Below are 27,466 nucleotides of genomic sequence, written 5' to 3' on the forward strand. Positions count from 1 at the left end.
ACAGTGAACAGTAAACAACTATTATACTATATATTCTGTGATTAATGGGAAGGAACTGAAAAGACTGTAACATCAACATATTTTTGGATGTTGTGAGTCATATTTTATTTAATCTATGCAAGAAATAGCATACCTTAATATTTATAAACCCAATTTGTCATTAAATTGAAACTCACTTATTACTAAGATTAATCATATTTTATTGTATTGTAGTAATATTTGAAATATCACTATATATTGTATCATAGGCTTACAAATTTAAATCCTGTCATAACATGTCTTGAGTCATCCTCTGGGTAAGGTTTACACCCATACAGAAAACAGGAAGGACAACCAACTGCCATGAATTGCCCTACAGAGCTGTGATTGAATGAAAGAAGAATGAAAACAGGAATGAAGGGTGAATGAATGGTGGAGTGTGGGAGAGAAAGAGAGAGAGGGTAGCATGAGGGTTCAACAGTCGGCTTGCATCTCCCTGTGCCTACCGTGCCAGCACATCACTGTGTCTGAGACAGTACTGGGCCCAGCTGTGAGCCACACTGCAGCCTTCTCATCATGTCTCATATTTACTAGCCAACAATGGGCAGAGACTCCCCAGTCAGCAGAAATTCAATTAAGGAAAACCACTTTGGCAAGTTTCTGTAGGGTCACGTATGATCCATTAAGGTGGCATGTGACATGACAAAAAGCTGCATGAGAAATATAATTTACTGCATAAAAACTATACATCTGGAGGAGCAGGGAGAGAAAGAGAGAGCAAGAGAGATGCTGTTTGTTATGGGCTGAAATTAGCTCATCTATGGATTTACTGGTTTCCTCTAATGGAATTAATTCAATTAAGGCAAACAGGAAAAGTGTCATAAGATGTAATTGATCCAAGCGAAGCTGCAGCTCACTGAGACTGATGTAGAGCTTGGAAAAGACACTATAATGATGGCACTCACAAAGGAAGGTTGAAAATCTAGCATCCATACTGAGAGCAAGATCATGCACCTTCTATGAACAATCAGAATAGGCACTGTGACACTTAAATTAGAAGACTGTATAAACAGAACAAATGATAGAACCACAGGGCTCCAGCTGTATTTTCTTTAACATTATATCAAATAGAGCAACATTAATGCCCTTAAAGCCCTTAATGTGTCCCCTTGGTCACCAATGGAAATTACCAGTATGGTAATTTACTCTGGTTAGTAGCATATTTTTAAAATAAGGTCTGCATTATATACGTTGAAAAATAAATGTTTTAGAAATGGCTGTTCTCTTGGGTTTCAATTAAATAATACATTAATGGAGCTGAAACAGTAGCCATTTTCCTTTTCTGACATACTACTAAACATGACCTTTTGATTCAATTACTAGCACTCAGTCCTTCTCTCTTTGCAGCTATGGCCAAACTTTTGAATAATAAGACCTGTTTGTTTTCATCACTTATATGTAGAGGTAGGAATATGAGGAGAATAAAGATAAAATTATGTAAGTTAAGAATATTTTAATGATACTTAACATGATATTTACAACTGCCATACAGTTTCTTTTTTTCTGTTGTATATCACAAACAGGCAAACAGGAACAAGAATATTATTCACCCAGACGTGCTCTCATTTAAAGACCATTTTTTCTGACAGAGATAATGTCGATTCTTTAGCAAAATCTTAGCTAGTCCAATAACTAGTCTTAATCTACATACAGGAAACCATCCTTATATTACCTTTTGACAATGACAAGCGGTTTCCTGATAATTCTCACAACCACAGCACCCCCATCAGGCGAGCGTGGGTGGCAGGTTCCCACCTACAGCAGGAACTTGGGGCAATGACTGAGGTTTTATGGCTAACGAATGACTGATTATTAAAACACAGCAGGCCCAGACACATGGACTCCCCTTTCTAAATCAAAAGGACCACAGCGCCACTCACAGTTACAGTCAGTTTGCTGACCACAGGCTGGAGCCAAGCATCTGAAACGAGTCTTACTAGCTAGAAAATGCTGTTATAAATATTTAAGAGCCACATTGTAATTTGTTTACAGCTGAGATTTGAGGTAAACACATTGGCCTTTTTGATTTTTGATACACATCTTGGCAGAGTTTACTGAAAGATTAGGACTAAAATTTAAAAACACCCGCATAACATACAAGAGAAGACAACTGAACACAGTTTTACAGGGAACAGATTATATAAGACATAAGATATTTATAAAAGCTGATAAAAAAACCCACTACATTATAAGTTTTTGTTTGTTTGTTTGATTCAAATGGTTGACAGTTCATGCTCTGATTTATAGGTGATGGAATTGTTTCAACATGAAGTTGTTTTTCTTCTAAGGAATCATTCATTTGCCTTGGTGTGACTCAGTATGTGATTGATGAGGAGCCCAACTGATTTTATAGTCACACTGCATTGAATCCTGAGGTCATTCTGAAATTCAAGACAATACTAACCAGGACACGTACATAATGCTGTCAGCCTCACTTTATTAAAATACCTTAATTCTTTAGTCAAAACCAATTCAAATATACCCAAGTGGGTTGTAATTAGTCTTTATGTATATAGCCTGGAAACATTCAAATTTAACATGAGCTCCACACATAATTACAGTAGGTATGCAGCTCTCTCTCTTTCTGTTAATCAGGTTGCTTCCTTATTTGTCTTTATTACAAATTATTAAGTGAAGTACAAATGGCCTCATAAATGGTTCAAACATAACCCAGTCTAAATTATAAATTATAGCATGCTCTGGGTGGATTTATTTAAAAACAAATCACCAATAACTACTAAACATCTCTCAGACTAAAACCTTCTAATTTATGAATAAATTTTACATCAACATAAGGGGAAACAAGCACAACAAATGGGATGCTGTGCTCTAGTGTAAACTTTTATCAGCTCACAGTGAACGAACACACACAGGGCACAATAATGCTGAATGAAAAATCAGGTGGCAGATTTTAATAGGCAATATTTGTCGCCTCGTTAGGCACTGGGGGCTTGTATGGTTTACCCTGTGCCATGGATTTTGCAATATGTTTTTTTCTTCCTTAAGAGTACTGAACATCTGAGCTGTCCAAATAGGTTTAATGAGCTGATGTAGCAAGTGTGTGTTTTCTAAATAAAAAATACACTAATGAGTAGCTAAAGTACTAACTGACTGCATGACATGATTAGGTGATTGTAGAGGGTCAAGGATTATAATCCTTGTTTCCATGTTAGCATACTAAAGACGTCTAGAAAGACTTCTAAACAGGCTAGCAGAAGTAGGAAAAAGGTGTGAATTAATTCACACACACACACACATGTACACACATGCACTCACATACACACACACACTCTTCATCTCAACAGAGAAATGAGTGTTTGTGTTTGTTATGCGTGTGTTATGTTATTAGCTGGGGTATGAGCATTACATGTCCTTCATGTTAATAAGTATGAAAATCCATTCTGCCTGTAGTAGCTAAATCATGCAAAATCTCAATTAAATGTCCAGTATTTATTATGCTAATGTTACTTACTGGAACCAAACTAAATCTAAAACACTTATTATAGGATTCATACTTAATTCCTTCATTTAAACAAACAAATAAATAAATTTAGTAACTCCGGACACACATTCTTTCCAAATGCAGTGTTTCAGAGCTCCCCGCAGAACACTAAGAATGGCTTATAGTTCCGTTGCTTTAAGCTTGCACTGAAATGACAATCCTAAAAAAAAATAATAATAAAAATTCAAACTGTAGGCAATGCCAACAAATAATATATTGTAAAGATCCCAACAATGCATTAATACGTTAATACACAATATACTTAATATTGTGGAAATTGCCATCCTTAAATATCACTGAAAAACATATTGCTATAGTTTTCATAAATATCACTGAAACTCATACCACTGTATTTTTCGTAAATATCACTGAAAGCCATAGCGCTACATTTATCTATTAGACTGGGAATCTTCTACACTGTAGTTATGCTGCCATCATCTGGCTAAAGCTGAAATCCCCAAACTCTTACCGTTACAATAAAAACTCCAATGCCTTCTGCTGCAAAAGACCACCAATATCAATACAAACCACGTCAGAAAGGTCCTATCTGCGCCCGTGTTCTTACCCGATTTGACACGTGAGAACTAAAAAACTACTTCGTGTTTACCAAGTGACAGATGAAGTAGCTAGGTTTTATGTAAAGTAGATGGTAATCCTATATCTAAAATGAATATTGTACATTTAGGTCTAGCACTTTAAACGCTTCAATAAATGCTCACTTAAACTGCATGCCTTCTAGCGTAATTAATATTTCACTTGAACTGTTTTAAATTATTCGCTAATAATTTAAAGTATTAACTAAAATGAATTGTAATTTTCTTTATTTAGTGAATAAATATTAAAGCTTGGTCTAAATATATTTAGATTCTTTTTTATTTATAATGCAATATTATCTAAGAAATAGCCTATGTTACAATGAATACAAATTAAGACATTTCTACGCTAAAGACTAGAAGTAGACTAATCAATGTAATGAAGTTTCAAAATAATACGTTATTTTCTTATGATCCACTACTGTAATTCTGACATGGGGAATTAATAGCAAAATTAACTTCGAAAAAGCAGACGTTACATATCGTGTCATACCAATAAAAACTACAAGTTCCAGCTAACTTTCTGTTCCGTGTAGCCGTAAACATTTCGCGTCAAATATCACGTGTATATCATCATTTCGCGTCAAATATCACGTGTATATCCTCACCAATAAGATGAGCTAAAACAAGTGACGTTACAGAGTAAGCTTCCGTGCTTAATTACAAGGCTCTTGTAGCGTTAGGTAGCTTAGGACTTAAAATTGTTTCACGTTATATTCATGTTTAAGGAACTATTTTAATTGTAAGATTGATTCAAGATCCTTAAAAGCATTATCAGTTTCGTCGAAACCTATCAAAACGCCACTTGTTTCGCTAAAAATAAAAGTTTGTCTTAGCTGTTAATCACCGAGTTCGTTCGTAGTCTGAAAATGACTGTCTAGATTTATGGCCTACCAAAAATCTCCCCAGTGCAGGCAATGAATTGTATGCTTAGTGCACAGTGGTCAGATGATGGCAAGTCCGGCGATGTGTTTGTGTGTTTTGTGCGGGTTACCTGGCTCGGGGAAATCCAGATTGGCGCAGGCCGTACATGGTTACATTCAGAAGCAGGGGTGGCGGACTTTAATCTTATCATATGACGAATTAATACCAGAGAATGCCTTTGATCTCAACACATCTGTGGGTGACGTTGAAATCCTATCAAAAAGGGTAAGGCATGATAGAGAGCGGCATATGGATAAATGAATAACTTCTGCACATAAATGCATCACGCGTAATATCACAATTCTGCAGCACGGGGGGGGGGGGGGGGAATCAACTTTAGAATAGCTCATAGCAAAAACGTTGGCAGGGAAACCATACAGGTGAAGAATAATATTCTTACTCTGTTTATTGTTCTCCAGCAAACCAGATGGAAGCAGCACAGGCAGGTTGTGTTGTCATGTCTAGAGAGCTTCCTGCAGGACCCTGGTGCCCCCAGCCCATGTCATTCTGATGGAGGAGTGCAGGAGCACTTTAATCAGGCGGTCGAACAGCAAGAAGTCCTAGTGACACTACAGAATACCTCTCAACCAGCACGCCTTGTACTGCTGCTGGATGACAACTTCTACTACCAAAGCATGAGATATGAAGTGTACCAGCTTGCCAGAAAGTGTAGGTGAAAAAGTACTCTAGGGTAGTCTTCATTGCCTTGTTGATCTGTCCTGAACTTATACCGACATTAGCGTCTTCCTAGCTTTAGTGGAACATGTTTTAAACCAAATGTGCAGCATGGGCATTCCCTAAAGCACTGTGGCTGTAATGGCAGTGTACAGTTGTGGAACGAGGGTCACTTTAAACAGTCTCTCTCATAATTACAGTGTAGTGCTTTTGAGAAACTGGAGATTCACACCATTGTTCACTGTGCATATGTATATCTGTATACAACTAAATTAGAAAGGGGACTGTATATAATCTTTCTTGCACTCTCATTGACTGCAGACTCAATTAGCTTCTGTCAAGTGTACCTGCATTGTCCTGTGGAAGTGTGCTTCTACAGAAACCAGGACAGAGGGTTACCAGTATCAGATGAGATCATCATGGAGATGTCCAAACGCATCGAGCCTCCAAACACAGCAAAAAACCACTGGGAAAAGAGCAGTCTGACTCTGAATAGCACAGAGGACATCACAGACATAACTATGTAGGTATATACTATTTCCTAGTCACTCTCCTGGAGGACTCCTCCACTTTGCTGTCCTGCATGCTCCATATGTGGATAATGCTGGACTCTACTCCCCATACATTTCTATCACCTACAGAAAAATTGCATCTCTGTATCTTGTTAATGTGTCTCGGTATCTAATTAATGAAGATGATGCTGTGCAGAAATTGACATCAACCCAATCTGGCACACCTGTATACTGGAGTGGAATTGAATTGTTTCTTATAAACTTGGGCAAGCAGCAAATGACCATTTCAGCTCTAGATCTGTTTTTGCTTTGACTAATCACGTTTTGTGTAATCATACTCCCTAGAAGGAGAAGCCACACTGAAGTTTGGTCATGCACAGATTCTATGTCTATCAATAAAGGAAAAAGAAATTATAGTAGCAAAAAGATTTCTTATTTCTATTTTCATAGTCAAAAGCTGCTGCAGTTGTTTACCTCAGCACTGGAAAACCCTTTGAGTCCAGTTGAGGATGACTCAGAACAGAGGGTAGGATGCACCTCACACTTCAACCTGCCTATTACCAAACCTGTGCCTCTGTCAAATTTAGCTAGTGGTATTTTATAGCAAATTAATCATAACATTAATCATAACAACCAAGGTAAACATATGTATACCTAGATGCCCAGGTCAGTTTAGTAAATTATCTGTTCTGACACATTTTACTAAACCTTTTAATGATCAGATCTGATTTAAATCAGGTGTGTAACCAAGGAAATCACTAAACTAAAAGTTGGTCTCCAGCTCTTCAAATGGGTAAGTACTGTAGTAAAGCCTTAGTTTCTCTTTCCATCACGCAGGAGGCAGACAGAGAACAGTGTGCCTCGAGTGTGATGCACCAGGCTGACCGGGCCTGCAGGCGACTGGTGACTCAGACTATGCAGATGGCGAGAGGTATGTGTCACATGTTCCAGTCCTGAAGGACACAGTACATCTCATGTGCTTTAGGGCTTTCCTTGGTCTACCATACCTGATTCAATTTATCATCTAAATGTCAAGGTCTTTAAAAACGTGAACTATCTGTTCCAAGAGCCTGTAAAGAGCCTGCTTTAACATTGCATTACAATATATGTATTCATATATCTCCATAGAAACACATTAAATAATCAAATTTCTTCCTGCGTAGCAACAGAAATACAAGCTGTACTGTTTAGAGACCAACTCCATTTTATCCAAATCCTATTGACTCACAGTAGCTGTAATTTAGCCATGTATACACTATAGCACATGACTGTGTGTTGTAGGCTTTGCCTTTTCACCATAATGAAATCAGGCATTTAAGCACTATTAAAGGTTAAGTTTGGATATTCCAGGAATAAATTATTTTTTGGGTTGTCGTACAAACCTCATAGCAGATGCTTTTGTCCACTCCATGTCTATGCCACACCACTGTACATGCATATTTCTGTAGCTGTAATGCAAACATCTTGATCTCATCCTTCTAGTGAATAACATGTCCCATGAGGTCCTGAGTGCCCTGGCAAGTGATCTGAGCAAGCAGAAGGGTTGTTTCCTTCGGGAGCTGAGGAGGCATGTTCTCCAGGAGCTTCCCAGCCACAAAGGAGAGCTCGTGGACGTGGAGTGGCTGGTAAGCAGAGCCGTGGGAATGTTTGAGCAGGAGAGAGATGTCATATTGCAGAGACATGGCATTGGCACTAGAGCACAGATTTCCTGAAGCTAATTATCACCATCGTTGTCACAGTACTTTTTTTTAATTACTAATTGTTAATGTAAGTTTACTTTGTTGTGATTTGTTTCAATGAAATATGTTCACATTTTATTCTGTGAATAAGCTTTGCATCAGGGTTTTTTGTTTTTTTTCCATTTCCCGCAAACACTGGGCAACAAAATGTGAATTTTTTTTGCTTCCCAAAATAAAATACATAGACCATTTACTACATTTTATTCTGAATTCGAATTTGTTTTGAAAATGTTTATCACGTATGGTTGTGTTTAAATCTTACATTAATTATAGTACTGTACTATAGTAATATATAATTAATGTAAGATTTATTGTAATTTATAGCAATTATATTACTTATTCATAAATGACTTACTAGATCTAAAATGTGTAAAAACATACTTCTAAAATGTATGAGTTTTGCCTATATTTCGTCTCCAGAACATCCCTGTTCAGTGTTCAACAGTAGTCTGCCAACATAGATGGATCCTCTTTCCTTGGTACTGCTTTCCAATACTATACATAATGACATGACCATACTGGAACAAAAACACTATGCGTAATAGAGAAATTCTAAAAACATATTTGGATTCAGCATGCAATAAATATTTTTTGCAGAACATTCACTTTTTTTTTGTTTTTGATTTGGTTTTTTAAATATATCAGCAGGCAGTTGCTGTTATTTCTTTAATCTGTGTTTTGCAAAATCAGAGTTCTAAGTTGAAATTAGGTTGATCACAAGAAGCACTGTATAGTTCTTGAATTTGTTATTTTTCTCCATACCAGCCACAACACTACAAACTTAATCCAAACTTGAGTTCAGCCATCAAGTTTTTTGTTCCTCTGCCTTCTGCTACAAAAGTAACAAGATATCCTTTCGATTATGTACCTTGGGCATTGGTTTATATGAAACATTTATTCCAGCTTCACACATCAACTTTGCACCTGATGGTGTTTCCAAGTGCATCCATCAAACCCCAAAAGAATTTCTATTCTAAATCCATCTTCTAATATATTTTAAAGAATTTTATCCCACTAACAATTTACAGAACATATCTATAAAGCCAGAGTTCTGAAATCAGAAGATTTGGTAAGAAACTCTGTAAAGTTGGCAATATTGACTTCCCTGATAAACACTTACAAAATGTTAAACCTCAGTTATTTACGAAATATACAAAAGTAAATAATAAAAATAATATTGTAGAATATAATAAATTATGTGTAAGCCCTCAAATGATATTTTACTAACGATAAACTAAATATAGAAACAATAACTTGAGTACAACTTGGAAATGTTCCATATATTAGCATATGTAAATTTTGAAGAAAAAAAAAAAACATGATTACTTAGATCAAAACTATTAAAAGAAAAGAACACTAGAAAGTATATGCACCTTTGGGTTTGGTGTGGGGTTTGCAAACTAACCAATTTTAGTGTTTACATGAAAATTATATTACATCTGACAATATCTAAACGGGAGGGGAAGCTTGCAAATTTGAACAAAAGCTCAACAATGACTAGAGTGTGAGCTGCCACAGAAAGCAGATTTGCATCCTTTACCATTTTAATTCTTTGAGGTACTTAATTTTCCACTCCATTAAGAAGGTACGATGTGGCCAACCAGTTACATAAATATTCAATAAGCTACTCTTCATCATTACAAAATCCAGGAGTGGATGCTTATTACACTGTAACTGAAACATCCATGTCCAGCAGACTGGCATTTTGAACTAGCAATAAGACTTAGAAATTGCATTTCTTCCCTTCAAAAAAGGGGCAAACATTAGGGCAACAGGCTTGAGATCTGCATGCTTAAAATTTATATTTTGATTTATTTAAAAGATAAGCACTGGTTCTAATGAATCTGATTTAGTCACCTGATCAAATTATTCTTCACAGCACAATTAGTCCAGCAAATCACAGTATACTTGAGCTGGGCTTCGAGGAGCAGGGCTAGAGATATGCAACATAAATAATTACACTGTAATCAACGTGACGACACAAAATTACACTACATTAAAAAAGGGATTTCAAAAGTATGATTATAGATGGTGTTTCTAATTTCAGCGCTCAAAACAGACACATTCAAATGTTTTTGTTCTGGCGGCATTCTAATCATTAAAGAACAGCAATATTGATTCAACTTAGTAGTATATCCTCTTGTTAAAAAAGTGTTAATACTGTACTTTTGTACTTCACCCACAACATGCCAAGAGGATGGTACAAAGATCTTGGTAGACATACAAATGGCATGTTCTGCTGGTCGCCATCTTGTCCTGCTATTAACCAAAAGCCTCTTGCTCCAGTTCTGAAACCTGACTTTTTCTTTTTAGCTTTAAAAAGATCTAACACAACAGGACTGTAATGGAGTGCAAAAGGTCAAGGTGAAAGGTTTGGAGAGTGAGTTTTGTAATTTATAAAAACCTGCAAAGCTCAGCCTACATAAAATGCCACACGTTGTGAAAATCTTTGTAACTGTACTGGGATCTAGCGAGGTAGCTTATTGAATGTACCAATATTACTCACAGGCACCAGCAGTACAAATTCTTACAATGTTATTAAAAAATAAATAAATAAAAAACTATTAAGACAGCACAAATCTAAATACCATTTTAAAAGCTGGCTACATTTACAGGGTTATGTAGCTTAAATCACACATATTTAGAGCATTTTTTTTCCCACAACGGCTACTTTCCCAAGGCCAAATATCTCTATTAAGTACCAACCCTAAAGAAAGGTACTGATATAAATGTACTCATGTCTGTAAGTACTACTCATGACAGTTCAATGCACTGCACTCCTTTGAAGATCCAGATTAAGGTTCAGAAGACACACCTATCACAAATGCATGGAGCACACACAAGAATCAGAACTAGCCAGAGTCAGCCAGCACCACACGGCTGTCAAATGAAAAGTTACTGGAAGGAGCATTGCACCTACTTATGACACTACAGTAGGACATACACACATGTATGTATGCACTCATTTGCCACTTTATTAGGAACACCTACCTTGTATTTAGTCACCATCTCCTTAAAAACCACAGGTCAGTGTTGAACAGCATGAAGGGTAGGTGACACACTACACATATCTTCTACACACACAATCAACTAGAATGTGTGTGTGTGTGTGTGTGTGTGTGTGTGTGTGTGTGTGTGTGTGTGTGTGTGTGTATTTGCAAGGTATGTGTTCCTAAGTAGCTAATAAGAGATTAGATATGTGTACATACGACTGAAGAGCCTTCTAAAATAAATGTAACAAAAAGAAATAACCAAATTAGTTGTTCCTGTATCTTTTGAACTTTTACAATAGTATTTGTTGCCATCCATTTTATAATTCTATGAGAAACTGAAATTATACCTCCATATGACCTCTTAACTGCAACTTTAGTCCAAGGTAGTACCTGACAATAGCATTTCATTAAAAATAAGCTAAATAAAGGTTGCGTAAATGGCTTTGTGGAAACACTAGTCCTGTATCTTATTAGTCTTTTAAGACATATCTTACTTCATATGGTAGCTTTGAAAACCCCACATATCAGGAATTATTTTTAAAATTTGAGAAAGATCATTACAAGCCAGAAGATTCAGCATCTCTATCACCTTCCACCCGACCATCCAACATACATTTCAAGGTGAGATCAACCTACACCCATACCTCCACCCAAACCTCCATAGTCACTGCTGGTGCTGACCTTGTGCAAAATGGCATGCAAAGTCGTACTTGTCCCTGCACTTGTACCCACACATGTTGCACTGAAATGGATTTTCGTATCCATGGCAACCCATATGTATGGTGTAGAGGATGTTGTCTGCGAAGTACATACTGCAGTGTGGGCACGTGTAGAGTGTCTGCGGGCCATCCCGCGTGGAAGTGTGTACAGAAATCCCCGATGATGCAGGTGCTGGCATGCCTGACCAGCTGCTGGCCCCAGGGGCGCTGCGCTCGCTACAGAAACCGACCGAGGGGCTCAGGACTCTGCGCGGGGAGAAGCGACCATGTAAGTTCGGAGTGAAGGTTGAGGGGGGAGGACCTATGTCAGCAGACCCTGGTGGAGATGGACAGCTGGGAACCTGTGAGATGAGTACGGGTTTCTCCTCCCTGCTGGAGGAGGCTGCACCAGGCTCCAGCAAGGTAGGAGGTTGGTGGTCATGGGAGGGCAGGCTGGCTAGTTGGCCAGCCAGCGTGGAGAGCTCTTCTAGAGGATTGTCCAAGAGTAAGGGCTGGGCATCTCTGGTCACTGCACTCCTGTGTGCTTTGACCAGGCCATCATATGCCTCGATTTGCAGGCAGGGCACTTCAGAAGAAAAGCCATTCACATAGTCCGGTTTCTGCACCACGATGGAAGGTGGGCTGAGGCTACCTTGCAGCCTGTGGCTGTGAGTGGGTTTCTGTAGGATGCTCTGCATCTTCTTATTGGCCAGAGTGGGGTGGGCACCCTTCATTGGGAGGACCTTGTGTCGCCGTCGGCGATGATGTGACAAGTTACTACGGTCACTGCAGCGGAAGGAACACAGCTCACATTTGTAGGGCTTCTCTCCCGTGTGAGAGCGCATGTGTGCCTCCAGGTGGCGCTCGTATGCAGACGCAAATGGGCACAGGTGGCATCGGTGGGGTTTCTCACCTTTATACACACAGAAGAAGTATAATCTAGTTTTAATAAGGTACTTAAATTTAAGTAGTACATTCATGCCATTAACAATTACATTATAGAGCTTGATAACAAAATCAAGGGGAATAAAGGAACTAGACACACCAGTACAGGTACAATTCTAGGGGCATCATTAATACCAAAACCATTACTATATATTCATTCAGTCTTCTGCAAGATCATGAAATGCAGCATGGTAGCAGTTATCAATATCACAATGAAATCTGGTAGCTGGAATTGGTATCGAAATGAAAAGATAGTAGTACATCTCTACTTTTCAAAAAATGTTCAACACTGTGGCATGCGTTACCCGTATGTATGCGGATGTGTTCGACAAGTCTCGCTACACCCCGGCTGGCATAATCGCAGTAATGGCACTTTAGTTTTCCGTCATCCGTCCTTTTAAAGCCGTCCACCAGGGCACCGGTCCCATCGTCCAGCGCCACCTCTATGGAGGCGTGTCCAAGCACAACCTCGCCCCCTTCACACATGTCTGCATGCAACACGACACAAGCGCGATGCTACTTCACTCTGCTCCAGCTTCATCAACTAGTGTATGGAACTCACTCTGCACTGAGTTATAATGTGTACAGCCAGGCTCTATCCAAGTATGTGAAGGTTTGGGTGCTGACTTGGAAGTACTAAACAATGTGTAGATGTTCAAGGTTGTTGTTGTTTTTTCCCCACCCAAGTACTGCTACTTTTAAGTTGTTTTTGAGATGTTTTGAATGCGTGTGCACTCTTATTACTACAGCTGTGTCAGGTTGCATAATATCTCAAAAAGGAATTATTTGAATGATTGTTTCAGGTTATTTAGAGGCACGCATGGCAGAATTATTTTTTTTAAACTTATTTTATAATTTTCAGGAACTAAAGCTACAATGGCTTTAATTATTAATTGTTGTGTGTTTTCATGCACCACACATTTATTTACACATTATTATGGGGTACTACAAGCATCTGGCTGATGAAAATGAAAGTCCGAAGTTTCCTCTCACCCTCCTGTAGATTGTCGGTCTCTTTATCGGGATCAACAGGACCTGAAATCATGTTAACGTGATGCGTTTGCTGATTGAGATATTCCTGAAAGTCTCGCACGAAATCCAGCGGCTCCGGTTTTTTCTCGCCCATGGTCCAATCGTTCTACCTGGTCCAACCGTGATGCGTCACGCGTTCTGAGTGGGTTATCCGCATCTAAATGGCACTGCAATTTACGCCTAAATATTCATAACGAATATCCTGAAGTATACACCTGTATTGTCCATCATGTATTTGGCCACCAGACTTAATCACCATTAGGAAAGAAAATCACATTACCTACTGAAGTGAAATTAGAACTCAAGGCTGATATGCTACGACGTCTGAACATGCGCCTAAAGCTAGTTATGAAGCACAAAGGATGACGCCACCAACAAATGTTATTTTTATTTACGTAAATGTCCGCATATGAGTGCCTCACAGGCCTGTGCAGCTAGCTTGGCTAGTTAGCTATTTGTGTTCACATCACTCCGCTGACAAAAGCAGGATGAACGTTAGATAATAAAACATTCACCTTGTCTCGTATAGCTAACTTTACTTTCGCGAAAACGTCAAGAACACCACAATCCCTATTACTATTACTATTCTATTTGTCTCTAAAGAATTTTTGTAATTTACCTAGCTATACTAAAATAGCTAGCTGGCTAATTATCACACCTAAAGTAGCTAGCTAACGCTAACTATGCTAGCTACCCACCGCATAACAACTAGCAAGTATAAGGCTTAACTGCGGTCCAAACGCGGAAAAAACAACGTTCACATAAAAAGGTCCACAGTCATTGATACACATATATATATCTGCATAAAGCAATTACTGTAAATTAAAATACATATTACAAAATATTCTCTGGGAAGACATATACATTCTTTTTTTTTTCAAATAAAAATAAGCGTAAGGATTCCGCTGTCGCTGTTTTACCCGAACAATTTAGTGTCTGGACGAAACCAAAGAACCCGTATGTAAACAACCAGAATAATGGCGATGCCCTTAGTCAGGCTCTTCGGAAAGGTGAATGATGGAAATAAATTTGAATATTTTTATGGCTCTCTTCATTCATGAAATATAGTAAGACTGGCAACTGACTGCTGTTGTGCATCTGTCACACTCAATCTTATTAGGTATTGGCGGAATATGTGGATCTGACGAGTTATATTCTCAGCGTGTCACTATGCATTCTAGCTAATGTTTGTGCTAGGTAGGTTAAAGAAAGCTAGCTTGCTACTTCGCTAATACAGTCAGATGAAAGGCGGGCAGCATAATGCCTCACGCTGCAGAACTGCACTAATTAAGATCTCATCGTCTCGTCACGCAAAATATCACGTTAAATGCTCCGGGGAGATCCTCTGAGACGTCGGGTGAACCCTTTGGAATGTAGTCATGCGCAGGAAAACCTTTGAAGTTATTTTATGAATACGTTGCATTGTAGCGGTTGCCAGTTCTATAGTACCATATAAAAATAATGTGTTCTAAACACCAACTCTTTACATCGTACTTTCATCATAGTTTTACACTGAACGCTGTTGCTGATTGAGGCCAGACAACCTCAGTGGGCATGTCATGGAATTTTCTTGAGTGCATAGGAACAGATAGTACACACTGTTAACTGTTTACGGTCCTAGGTTGGTAGGCTTTTGCCCCGGCCATGGAGTTCTTTCCAGGTGGCTCTGTGCCCCATGTCCTCACGAACAGTTACGAATATCGCCACGGAGCAGGCAGTCAATACAGGCCCCATGTTTCCACCACTACAGACCTACTCAGAAGAGGAAACCATGATGAGGGAGGCAGGTGAGTGTGTAAATATCTAATTACTGTGCCTGACATTGTTCAGAGAGGCATGTTGAGAGATTACCATTTTAGGATGAAATTTATTCAGTGATGACTTCAGTAAACAGAGTTGGTATGAAAATGAGGTTTCGGTATAGGGAAGTACTCATCTTGCTGGTATACACCAACAGAAATAAACATGCATAAGGTTAACACCACACTAAAAACCTTTTAGATTCAGTCACATCACATTACAAATAAATGAAGTTTATTGTAATTGGAGCCAAGTAACTATCCTTCTGTTTCTTTCAACAGTTAAGAAATATGCTCAGGAACGCATTGCTCCATTTGTGTCCAAGATGGATGAAAATTCTTCCATGGACACAGAAGTGATCAGCTCTCTTTTTGAGCAGGGGGTTTGTGACACTATGGCTCTGCACCTCTCTCTCATATACAAGTAACCACACTAAACCATAACTTAGTTGCACAACTGGTCATTTACATACACACTTACAGCTAGTCGTTTAAGTACTGAAAAACAGTGCCATTTTTGGAGCTGGTAGGTAAGTAAGATCTCCTTCAGCTCATCTTCTGTTACTATATTAAAGCTGATGGGGATTGAGATAGGCACAGAGTATGGAGGCACTGGCTCCTCCTTCTTTTCCTCCATCCTGGTGATCGAGGAGCTGGCGAAGGTGGACCCATCTGTGGCAGTGCTATGCGACATTCAGAACACTCTCATCAACACACTGTTGATGAACCTGGGCACGGAGGAGCAGAAGGAGAAGTACTTGATGAGCCTCGCCACTGACATGGTAAGGCCTGGGCAGCTAACTCATGCCCAGCACAGAGACACAGCTGCATGGAACAGTTCCACGTATTATTTCGTCTACTCTTGCACATCAAATTAAACCCATAAAAGAGCCCAGACAATGGTGGTAGAGGAGGGAAGACGCTGAGCTGCCTCAGTGGTCTTTCCACGCAGGCACTGGTGCACACTAGAAGCACTATTTATATCTGAAATAGCAACAAGTTTAACTGCTGGTTGTGTAGGCTAGTATTCTATGGTTTACAGATCTACTAAGGCAGTTTTAAGCATCAAATCTGTCAAGATATATCCTACAGAAAATGAAAGAAAAATAACAATTATCTAACAAAGAAATTGAGTCTGCGGGCAATATTATGCAGGTACTATTGGTCTTACTTCACACTTCACGTCTTGGCGCTTTGCCTTCCACTCCACAGGTTGGTAGTTTTTGTCTGTCTGAGGCAGGTTCAGGAAGTGATGCATTCTCTTTGAAGACCAAAGCAGAGAAACATAAAGACTATTACATCATCAATGGTTCCAAGATGTGGATCAGCAATGCGGAGCAGGCAGGAATCTTCTTGGTCATGGCCAATGCAGATCCCTCTGCTGTAAGTCTTTTTCAGACACAAACACACACACAAACACAAACAATGGCACATATGGTCCTTGCCTGCAATGTTTGCATATAAGAAAACTGGCCCTATTGATATCTTTAAAAATATATGAATAAAATAAAAAATGCCAGTCGTAATTCAGATATAGTTACCTTCACACTGGCCACTATGTATCTGAATTGTGTTGTGTAAAGTCAAAGCCGACCAGAAAATGAGCGCACACAAATTTTACTGTTGTTTTTGTTATTCGTTGATTTCGTCTTTCTTGCATAAGTCTCATCAAACTCGGACAGAGTGTGTATAGTGTTTAAAAAGTAGAAAAAGCATTGTTTTTGCAATTAGATCATCAAAACATTTTTTGTTTCATCACCTAATGTCAGGAATGTCATGAAAAGGACAGGAAATAATATCATCATAATAATAACAGTAATCATTTTATTATTATTATTATTTCACACACTAGAGACCTTGTAAAAATAATGGGCAATTCAGATAATATAGTTAGCATGTCCATCTGTCAATATGTCCTTTAGATCTCGATTAACTTATCAATGCTTCTCTTAGTACAAACTGAGTATACAGGATAAAGTTTGAGGATAAAGCGCGCAATCTTGGCACGTTTAGCAGCCCTGGAACACCGTAATACTGCACTTGCACGTGATCAATGATTCCATGATTCAGCACTGTTTTCTTTAAAGAGGATAATCAATGATTCATGATCATTTCATTTTATATTCTCTTGACATTTGGTCACAGTCAGAACTGTTTGATCTGTTAGACTTGCACCTTCAAATAAGAACTAATAGATCTCATGCTGTACTAGGTATTCAAAGAGGTTTGAAAGCATTGCACATTTATGCAGGTAAACTTGGAAAACAGTTGTTTTCTGACAGTCTTTGGCATCCTTTTACAAAAGGAGCACACATTAATAAATTTCTATATTTGCCTACATTAATTCCACTAATACTAGTGCTGCAAACACCAAATCTTTGGGCCTTGGTTTTTTGGGTTTTTTTTTTTTGGTCTTCTTGAATTCATAGCTGATAGAATTCATAGCTGATTGTGCTCCTTTAGTACTGCTTTTGATGGTACCAAAAAGTGTGTTTTATTTGCTACCTCAGACGTTATCAGCTCTGCTTCACTGAAATTTCCTGTTTTCTCCCTGGATTTGCTTCCTTGTCATTTGTGTAGTCATTAATAAGCATAATCTACTCAAGGTTTTCATGAACTGGGGTGTTCACATAAATTGTAAGGAGAGAAAGTGACAATGACAATGCAAATAAGGGTCAAGAGCATGTGTGTTCATTTCCCCAGATGAAGCCAGTGCATTAGTTTCATTTTAGCGTTGTGAATCATACATGGGCAGTATCTGAATTCGTCTATTTCTATAGCTTGCGTTTTTAATATGACTGAAGAGACGCACCATACTTCAGCATGCCATAGAAAATTCGCCAATGAAGTTAATCTGCATTCCATTCCAACCTGCCCTTGTATTCCCAACACACTGATCACTTGATGTGGGTCAGTGGAACTGCAGCTGATTAAATACCTTAATTCATGATGCCTTATATCACACAGAATACATTATTAGGGGGCGCTCACATGATGCTTTTTTAAAACTAGTTTTTTTCTTTTGCCAGCTGGGCAATTAGACAGTTCTTTTGTTTGTTAATGTGGCTAGAATTACTGTATCAACGTAATGTCAACCTGTATTTTGCACATAAAATTAATATCGTTGATGTTAGCTTAAAAGCATGTAATAGTCATTGCTAACTAGGTGAAGGTTAACAAGCTATTCATTTTCCAGGTGTTTTGGAAACCTTTCTGAGCTTCCCTTCACATCACTGATAATTCTGAAATATTAATAACTCTTACACATAAGTGGACTCTGAAATAATCCTGTTTATTTGCTTTTCTCTGATAATCAGCCAGCCAGCAGTCTCAACTCCCCAAAAGATGTTGACCAGCCACATAATGACTGATGACTAAACTTTCGTGTCAACTTCCTGCATAGTGATAGTGATTAAGCACTACTCCATGTGCAGTTTAAAGTTCCCCTTTCAACTGGATGTTTGTTTTCCCTCTCTATGGTTTGGAATCTCACCTAAAATAGCTGAATTCCTTGCGTAGTACTCTTTGGAGACAGTTAATAGGGTGATTTGTAATCTCCAGTGTGCTGCAGAGGACACTTCTCATACAATTTAAAGTCAATCATACATAATGAATAGGAAATATTTGCTATCGATGGCCAAAAAAGAAATAAAGATTAATAATAACATATACCCATTACCATATTCTCTATCGATATAGTAATGTAATTCAAACTACTCAGTCCAGCTAGCTATATTTGTAATCTCCCAGCTAATGATGGGTAGGTTACCAAACAGCTGTTATGATCACATATCCTGTAAGTGTGTTTCAGTAGTATAGGATTTAATCACATATTGTCATTCTTTAGTGAGAAATATACCCTGATAAACAGGGCATAGTATGTAATTGCAGACATAGTTGTGGAGTTTGTAAGTCTTCCAGAGTTGACAAATCTGCACTCATTTTACACAACCGATAATAATAAGGACACTGTGCAAGACGTTCTATAAATATGCAGTCTAGGCTCTTCTTTGTTTTGTGTTATATGAACCACAAACTCTTCAGCATAAAAGGGAGGTTCTCAGTCCAGTCCTCTAGAACTCCTGCCAGCTTTTCATTATCTTCCAGCTCTTCATACAGCTCAACAGGAAACCAAGAAACTTATAGAAATCATACATCCTTAAAGGTGATGGAATGTTTTATGGGTGATCGATTGGATTCTGGGTCACAGTCTGGAGGAGACAGGAAAGCTGAATGAGGTGGCATCAGATAGAGATGCAAGATCCTCCTAAAGGCTGCAGAGCTGCCTGTTACCTTGCTAAGGCATGCTGGGAGCTGGAACAGGACAAACCCCTGGTTTGTTGGGAGTCCCTGAGGATCAGCTTGAGACCTACTGCTTTAAAGTATTTAAAAGTGCATGCAGCATCAGGGTTTCTGTGTGTCGCAGGGCTACAGGGGCATCACATGTTTCATTGTGGAGCAGAACACGGCGGGCCTTCAAATTGGAAAAAAGGAGAACAAACTGGGCCTGAGAGCCTCCTCCACCTGCCCCCTCACCTTCGACAACGTCCAGGCACAATTGCGCGCACACACACATTCACAAACACTCGGGTGTAACATGATTCACAGGGAAGGCCGATTGATTGAAATGGAGCCTTAAAGGAATCACATACCCACAAAGCTAACCACTTGAAATGTTGAAATGATGAGAGCTAGCATTATGCAAATGAGACCATGCAAACTGGGTACCATTTTGATTTCCTTTAATTTCCTTCAATTTAATCCAATTACTGCTTTAAGCAAATGTTAGAGATTGGAGTTTAAAGATGAAAATGGAAGAGGATAATCCATATCTTGTGTAATGTGAAACAGGTCCATGAGAAGAACATCTTGGGTAAAGTGGGGCAAGGCTATAAATATGCGATCGGGATGCTGAACGGGGGGAGAATTGGTATTGCAGCACAGGTAGAGCTGCTCATCTATGTGATTACACGCTCATTTTTCTATATTCACTTCCATTTTTAACTGGTTTTGGATTAGCCAGGAATTTCCTCTATTTTCAGATGCTAGGTTTGGCTCAGGGCTGTTTTGATCATGCTGTTCCCTACACCAAGCAGAGGGTCCAGTTTGGCAAACGCATCTTTGATTTTCAGGTAATGCTGATACAGCATTAGAACAGCTGATATTTCCTGTTTCAACTGAATGTAATTTTATAGACTCATTTTATTTTACACTTGTGCGGACCTAAAGTACTATAATACATACTGAAAATATCCATGTTGATAGTAATTGGTATTAATTGGCAGATAACATTGGTATTAAGTGAGAGAAAATTGCTTATGTTTGATTGGCAGGGAATGCAGCATCAGATTGCCCACGTGGCCACTCAGCTGGAGGCAGCCAGGCTTTTGACCTATAATGCAGCTCGGCTGAAGGAGGCGGGGCGACCCTTCATTAAAGAGGCCTGCATGGCCAAGTACTTTGCATCAGAGGTCAATGACAAGCACAAATTTCTTCACTGCCAACCCTGAGGACTGTAACATGGCACATTTTTACATTTCGCTTCTCTGACACACCTGACTCCACTCATGAAGCGCTTGTGTTAGCTTTTGAATATCAGGTGTGATAGAGAGGAGAAAACAGAAAACTATCCAGAGAAAAGGCACTTCAGGGCTGCAATTGGGGTCCAGATTGGGAACCTTTTGTTAGCATGGACTAGTGTCAAGCTTGGGTCTGTTTCTCCTCATGGCTATATAGATTTCTGCTTGGTTTAATTACTACTCAAAGACAAGTTGTGTGTTTGTGTGTGTGTGTGCGTGTGCGTGTGCGTGTGTGCGCGCACATGTGTGTGCACGCGTGTGTCCATATGTGTGTGCATGTGTGTGAATCTTGTGTTCAGGTTGCAACGTTAACCACATCTAAATGCATTGAGTGGATGGGAGGAGTGGGCTTCACAAAGGACTACCCCATTGAAAAATATTATAGAGACTGCAAAATAGGTGAGTGCATACCTGCCACTTCCGCTCTCGTGGTGTATAAAGTGTATGCAAATACAAGTTCTATAGCTATAACTTGGCTGAGCTAGAGAGTGGTTACGTAAACTAGCCTACAACACAACTAAAGACTATGTTCTTCCAACCAACTTACACTGCTTATCTTAGCCTTGAAGCCACATGAGAGTTAAGATTAAATAAATTGGGTACGTTTAATATTATCTTGGTTGATCAGAAACTGTGACGATAAAAACCTGTGCTTATAAAACTGTTTATCAGAGTTAGCTAGTTAACTCCAAAATGCTTGCAGGAGTAGCTATAGTTAAGACAAGAAATTCTTCGTCATATTAAAACATTTTGCCTTTGGTTTAAACAACAGTGGTGTCAAAACCCACAGAACTGGCCTGATTATGGTTCTAATCCAGCCTATGGTTCTAATCCAGCCTCTAGAATGTTTTACATGAAACCATTTTATGGACCTTAATTGGATTAAAAGATTCTGCATTTGAAACGGAGATAGAGCTATTAACAATAGTGATAGATAGAGCTGTTAAAAATAGTATAATAAATCTACAGCCAGATTATAGGATACTGACAAAACATTCATAGAACAGGTAAATCATGTCATCCTATCTGACATCATAACTCCATATCTAAAGAGTTTTTCCTCTATAGGAAAAAAATGAATGTCCATATCAGTCTGTGATTAATAAAAACATATTAAGTCCAATATGTTTTGTTCTACAGAAATGTTATTCCAAACATCACTGATTTTCTGAATTACGAGATCATTAAGTAGTTAAATTACAAATATTGCTACGTGAAGGCTAAAGTTACTGCCCATTGAAGTCAGTAAGTTATGTGAAAGTAAAGCAGGCCATGGATGTTAGCTAACTGCATCATAGCCTCTATGACCTATAAAAGGGCTCTAGCTAACTTAGAACAGCTAACTGACAGCTGCACGTTAAACAGAAGCTGGCTTAATAAAAATTGTCAAATTCATAACTTTTCAAAGTTCAATGTAAGCATGTCTCTTTCCACAAGAATAAATGTAGAAAATTAGAAATGTTTTTGATAATAAATTGCAGTCTGTTCATCTGTTTAGTGTTTGATACAAGCTCAATTTGTCCATTGAAAATGTTATTGTAGATAAGTGAATCTAAATTACATTTGAGTCTTAACTTCTTTTTTGTTTCAGCCCACATTATACTCAGTCCAATGTCATGGCTTGTTGCATCAAATGGGATGGACAAAAAATGGTATGACTGAATAGGGCTGGTACTGAAACATCACTTTGGCTAAAAACTGTATTTTTCAACAGGCACCATCTATGAAGGAACAACCAACATTCAGCTAACCACCATGGCAAAGTTGATTGATCAGGAGTATGACTCATAGACCTCTGCGTTATCTCTGTGCTGTCAGTGGTTTCCCATCATGCCTCTCGGCAATGTTCTGAAGCTGCTCCATTAGGTCTTTGCTTCATAGCTGCACTGACCCAATCACATCTCAGCCATCAGCAGCCTGTATGTTTAGAGTCTTAGCAAGTGTCTAAAACTATTTCAAACTGTCTTTTCACTCATAAGCAATATTACTGTTAAACAACAAAAAGACTTCTTGCACATGCAGTGCAATAATGAACTTTTTCTAATTCACCATCCGCAGTTTTTCTAGATCTAACATAATGGTGAAACATGGCTGCCTTTTTGGTACTGGTTAGTGTGCAGTTTTTTAACTAGTGGGCTGTTTCAAAGCATGAGGGCAGGTTTTGGCACCTGCTGAGGTAGGTGGCAAATGGCACTGCGGTGCCAGGCCCCACATAAGCACTCTTCTAATGTCACTCTGAATATGCTGTGGACAGAATGTTTGGTACACACATGCAGGCACAAACACACACACATTTCTGCAGCAATCTAGAGAAGATGGGCTTTCTGCTGCAGCATTGTGTCATACATGCATTTCTGTGTTCAGTTCTGATTTCTTTTCTGTTTTTTTGTTTGTTTGTTTGTTTTTGCCATTTAGTTTTATTTCATGTGTCTCTCAACACTCCCAAATAAAGACAGTGAAAAGCTGGCATTGACAGTAAAGAGTGTGATTTTCCACAAACATGGCTGAGATGGTGGGCTTACAGTTAAGGTGCTTGCTATAGAACACAATATTTGGTAATTTAAAGAAATTGCATTATTTCAATGACTGTGGTGTCTTGTAATATACTTTCATGTTAGATCACTGCAAAAAGAACAAAATAAAAGTATATGATTGTTGTAAGATAAGTCATATTTGAAAATTCCACTACTGTCATGTTTATGAATTTGTGTGGCCTACAAATAAACAAGATTCCTTGAAATGCTCTACTTCATTTACTACAGCGGAGACTAGTCTTAACACGATTTGGCCACCAGATGGCATACATGCACCGAATTTTTGACCTCGTCCGAAGCTACTGCTCTGATCGATCTGATTTATTTATTTTTATTTTCTGATTGACTGATTTATTTTTTAAATAAGGGGCGCAAACTTTTATATGTATTAATGAGATATCCGTCCACTAAGTATTCCGTTAAATGTTGTCTACAATTGGTCAGAAAGTGTATAGAATATCATTCGATATAGAAAATTCGTCAGGGCTTTTAACAAATCAAGCTCTTATTCGCACCTGGCAAATTTAGACTACAGCCTAGATTATACAGTCCTAAAATCATAAGCAAAAGCTTTACATTTTCCAAATATCAAATTGTACAATTTGCTGTCTTACAAAGATAAATGTCATAAGTAAATAGCTAACATATGAGTTCATCTATAGTCATAGCTGTTTTGTGGTAACAGCTTTTTTTCCCTTTTATTATCTACTTCTCTTTGTTCCTCTCAATTTCTTTCTCTCATTTGCTCAGAGAAAACACCTGTTACTGCAGGAACCCATAAGATTATTCACCTAATCGGATTCCCATTTAAACATACTGGACTCGAAAGCTTGTGTCTTTACGAAAAAGCTTCATTCACAAGCCTGTTTGCACTTTCTCACCACACAAAACAGATCATTAACATTTGAAAGGCAACAAGGAATTAATTTAAAGGCTGGCCTCTGCCTATTAGGCCACCGGATTGCGCGCGCGCGTGTGTGTGTGTGTGTGTGTGTGGGTGGGTGGGTGTCTGCTGGAGTATATCTTTTTGTCCTATATATATATATATATATATATATATATATATATATATATATATATATATATATATATATATATATATCGCTTCTTGGAAAGTGTAGCTATAGTAACGGTCTTGTGGAGCCATGTGTGTACTACATCATTTCAGTGTTGAGCATGACAAGGTTTAGAGAGGGCATCATTAACTCCCCAACTATATGTGGGCCCCTGGTCTCCACCTCTACACGAGTTGATTGAAAAGAGGGAGAGAGACAGAGCGCAGGAGAGACGAAAGAACAGGATGGAGTAGGGCTTTTTACTTGCTCCAGCCACTCGATTCCCTAAGCAAGCACAGCACAGCCCAGGCGGTCCTAATGAACGTAATTGCTGCCTTTGATGAAAACGTTATTATCCAGATCACACTTTAAGCAGGCAAACAGAACTCGTCTGCCCTCCTCTCCGCCCCCTTCTCTTAGCATGGTTATGAGGCCTCTGATTATGCACAGAACAAGTGGCTGTTCACCGTGTAAAGCAGAAGCAGGGCGGAAAGGCTGGGCGACCCACAGGAGGCATGCAAGCTTCGCGCACCGCTCCCATTCTCATTACTTACGCGCTGCACATTAAAAGCACCGGTGCTTAAAGCAACACGTACAGAACTGCAGGTTAGAAGCCTTCATTGCAGATGGTATGGTGCATTCAGCTTTACTTTACAACTTTGTCCAGCTGTGGTGATGCCCTGGATTTCCATGCTGAATGCAAACTGTAATAGTAGGACAGTTCATATAATCACAAGACGCAGCCTGGAAAGCACATATAATAACTTCATTAAGAAAAAAAATCGCTGTGACGATTGCTCGAGTAACTCGTTTACTAAAAACCACTGATTCATATTTTTTGCATCGAAGCTTCTTTTAATGCTTGTAACTATATCTACTATATTACTATGTCCTTGGTGCCGAAATATGTAGAAAACATCCATCAAGCCGAAAACAGACTAATCTGGCTAAAAAGAAAAATGTGGGAACATGCCAAAACAGCATTAAAGCAAGATGCTATTGTATTACTTCTACTGTAGAAGATCAGGAGGATAATATGAAGAAGTCAAAGGTAACGTTTCTGAAGTATTTTTATATTTTCTTGAATCATTAGCAAGGAACAAAGGTGCTATGAATAAGATCCCAAAACCCAGTATCTTTATAGCAGTAAGGTCGAGCGGGTTCTAGTGAAGACGACAGATGAATATATTTAATTAAAAGCAAACATCAAGCCTAACCAGAGACCGACCAGTCCGTCCCATCATGCTGTCAGTGGCTCTCACTGCAGAGACAGTAGAGGGCTAGTATTACGCGGGAGGTCATGCTGTCATGCCGCTACTGTTTTACGGAAGGTTATCTGGCAGTGTAGATTTTTTATTTGTATCGGAGCGATATCTCGTTATGTTTATTGGCAGAGAGGTCTAATTTTACCTTTTTGGATGTATGCAGTAGCCATTATAGTAAATGGACTGGAGTAAGTTATGTCACAGTCGTACTTCGAACGAATTAAAGAACTGAATCAACGAGTAAGTATACTGTTAGGGAATCACCTTTTGTGCTCTTGGGAAGTAATAATCTGCTCTGGGTTCTGAAAAATATAGCTACTATTTTGAAAAACTGATTTTATACAAATGTTGAGGCCCACTTAGTGGCAAATTAATTCATTTTACCTGGTTTATTTTTTGTGCAAATCAAACTATTTTGTGTTTGCCATTCATATCAACAATCACTTAGGATACACCAGCTACACCAGCTTCGTCAAAATAAGATTTAACGATTCCGTTCACAAATGGATGTTATGCAAACACTGAAAAACGTGAAAGATAAAAAGGCCATGTGAAAAAAAAAAAACCATGTATACCTTTTTTGCATAATTTGAAATAATAAATATTTTATTTACGTATTTGTTTTGGCATTTCAGAAAATGTTTTATTATACTTTTTTTTCTCTTTATATATTTACGGTTACTTTTTAATAAACAAAATAATTTCTTATTCGATTAGATGGAGTAATTGTTAGGATGCTCTATTACTAATTACTAATAGTCTATTACTGCAGCTCCCACTGTGCCCAGACGTTCATTTATACATTGTATTTTGTAATACATTTAGCTCATGTTGTGAGAGTAAACTATTATGGTGCTGAAGCAGTGGGTATATCATTAGTTGATTGCCATAAAGTCATAAGATAAATTGGTCATTAAAGACTTGGAACATTGGTCATGACTCAGTCACTTCTCTTTGCTCCTGCACATATTACTGCAGTGAATTATATGGTCTGATCTGTGACCTTTGACCTTTCATTGATTCATTCTGCATGAGTGAGTGTATCTGAGATGTGGTCACTGGAGCAGGTCATGGGCACCAGGCTGCATAGTTGTGTGTTACGGATTGGAGGGGGCGCCCTGGCGGGACTGCTGCCCTACAACCACAGCTCTTGTATTGGAATGTGGGTGTTTGCTGGAGGATGTTGCACCTGGGGCTCCAGAAAAGGAAAACTGTGAATCTATGTGCTGAAGGCTGCTATACAGCCCAAAAAGTACAGTGGAGCTGAAGTTCCGAATGGAATGTTCATCCGAATCAGAACAGATAAAGAAGATGCCAGATACCTCTCCTGACTGACTGAGTTTGTCAGTATACAGTTACAATATTACTGGTGTTCAGAGATAAAAAAAAAAAAAAATAGACAACCAGCTATCAGCTCACCTGCAGCACCACACTTATACATGCTCAGGTAAATCAGGGTTAGCACCGTCTTACCATGTGGAGTGCAAATGCAAGAAAAATGTGTATTTCTAACCTATGGATTACAGAAGTAAAGAATTAATAATAAAGAGAAAAAAAGGTAATTTTCCCAGGTTTAGTCTGA

The 27,466-nt window shown here is 38.6% G+C and overlaps 3 protein-coding genes across 7 annotated transcripts; 2 read left to right on the forward strand and 1 right to left on the reverse strand.

Moving 5' to 3' along the window:
* Nucleotides 1-4,755: 4,755 nt before the first annotated feature.
* On the forward strand, nucleotides 4,756-8,583 carry pstk (phosphoseryl-tRNA kinase). 3 transcript variants are annotated; one of them, XM_081697576.1, is made up of 7 exons: nucleotides 4,756-5,283; nucleotides 5,478-5,727; nucleotides 6,100-6,256; nucleotides 6,696-6,771; nucleotides 7,083-7,176; nucleotides 7,728-7,870; nucleotides 8,405-8,583. In XM_081697576.1, the coding sequence occupies exons 1-7, from the start codon at nucleotides 5,083-5,085 to the stop codon at nucleotides 8,495-8,497; spliced, it is 1,014 nt and encodes a 337-aa protein (XP_081553702.1). In that variant the 5' UTR covers nucleotides 4,756-5,082; the 3' UTR covers nucleotides 8,498-8,583. The 3 variants fall into 3 exon arrangements, with proteins under 3 accessions (XP_081553702.1, XP_081553701.1, XP_026883369.2); XM_081697575.1 differs by having other exon boundaries at nucleotides 4,760-5,283; nucleotides 6,055-6,256; XM_027027568.3 differs by lacking the exon at nucleotides 8,405-8,583 and having other exon boundaries at nucleotides 4,767-5,283; nucleotides 6,055-6,256; nucleotides 7,728-8,182.
* A 261-nt stretch (nucleotides 8,584-8,844) lies between these two features.
* LOC113588402 (zinc finger protein Pegasus) lies at nucleotides 8,845-14,569 on the reverse strand. 2 transcript variants are annotated; one of them, XM_027027567.3, is made up of 3 exons: nucleotides 13,614-14,567; nucleotides 12,926-13,108; nucleotides 8,845-12,588 (listed from the first exon to the last, which is right to left on the reverse strand). In XM_027027567.3, the coding sequence occupies exons 1-3, from the start codon at nucleotides 13,744-13,746 to the stop codon at nucleotides 11,642-11,644; spliced, it is 1,263 nt and encodes a 420-aa protein (XP_026883368.2). In that variant the 5' UTR covers nucleotides 13,747-14,567; the 3' UTR covers nucleotides 8,845-11,641. The 2 variants fall into 2 exon arrangements, with proteins under 2 accessions (XP_026883368.2, XP_081553700.1); XM_081697574.1 differs by lacking the exon at nucleotides 12,926-13,108 and having other exon boundaries at nucleotides 13,614-14,569.
* An 11-nt stretch (nucleotides 14,570-14,580) lies between these two features.
* Nucleotides 14,581-23,770, forward strand: acadsb (acyl-CoA dehydrogenase short/branched chain). 2 transcript variants are annotated; one of them, XM_027027566.2, is made up of 11 exons: nucleotides 14,581-14,662; nucleotides 15,274-15,439; nucleotides 15,734-15,834; nucleotides 16,027-16,233; nucleotides 16,664-16,834; nucleotides 19,878-20,003; nucleotides 20,303-20,395; nucleotides 20,494-20,583; nucleotides 20,785-20,922; nucleotides 21,330-21,429; nucleotides 22,745-23,770. In XM_027027566.2, exons 1-11 carry the CDS (start codon nucleotides 14,630-14,632, stop codon nucleotides 22,819-22,821), a joined length of 1,302 nt encoding a protein of 433 aa, XP_026883367.2. In that variant the 5' UTR covers nucleotides 14,581-14,629; the 3' UTR covers nucleotides 22,822-23,770. The 2 variants fall into 2 exon arrangements, with proteins under 2 accessions (XP_026883367.2, XP_081553699.1); XM_081697573.1 differs by lacking the exons at nucleotides 19,878-20,003; nucleotides 20,303-20,395.
* The last annotated feature ends 3,696 nt before the right edge of the window (nucleotides 23,771-27,466 follow it).

This window comes from Electrophorus electricus, chromosome 15 (genome assembly GCF_041902795.1).
Source record: "Electrophorus electricus isolate QZ-2024a chromosome 15, ASM4190279v1, whole genome shotgun sequence".
Classification (NCBI taxonomy): Eukaryota; Metazoa; Chordata; class Actinopteri; order Gymnotiformes; family Gymnotidae; genus Electrophorus; species Electrophorus electricus.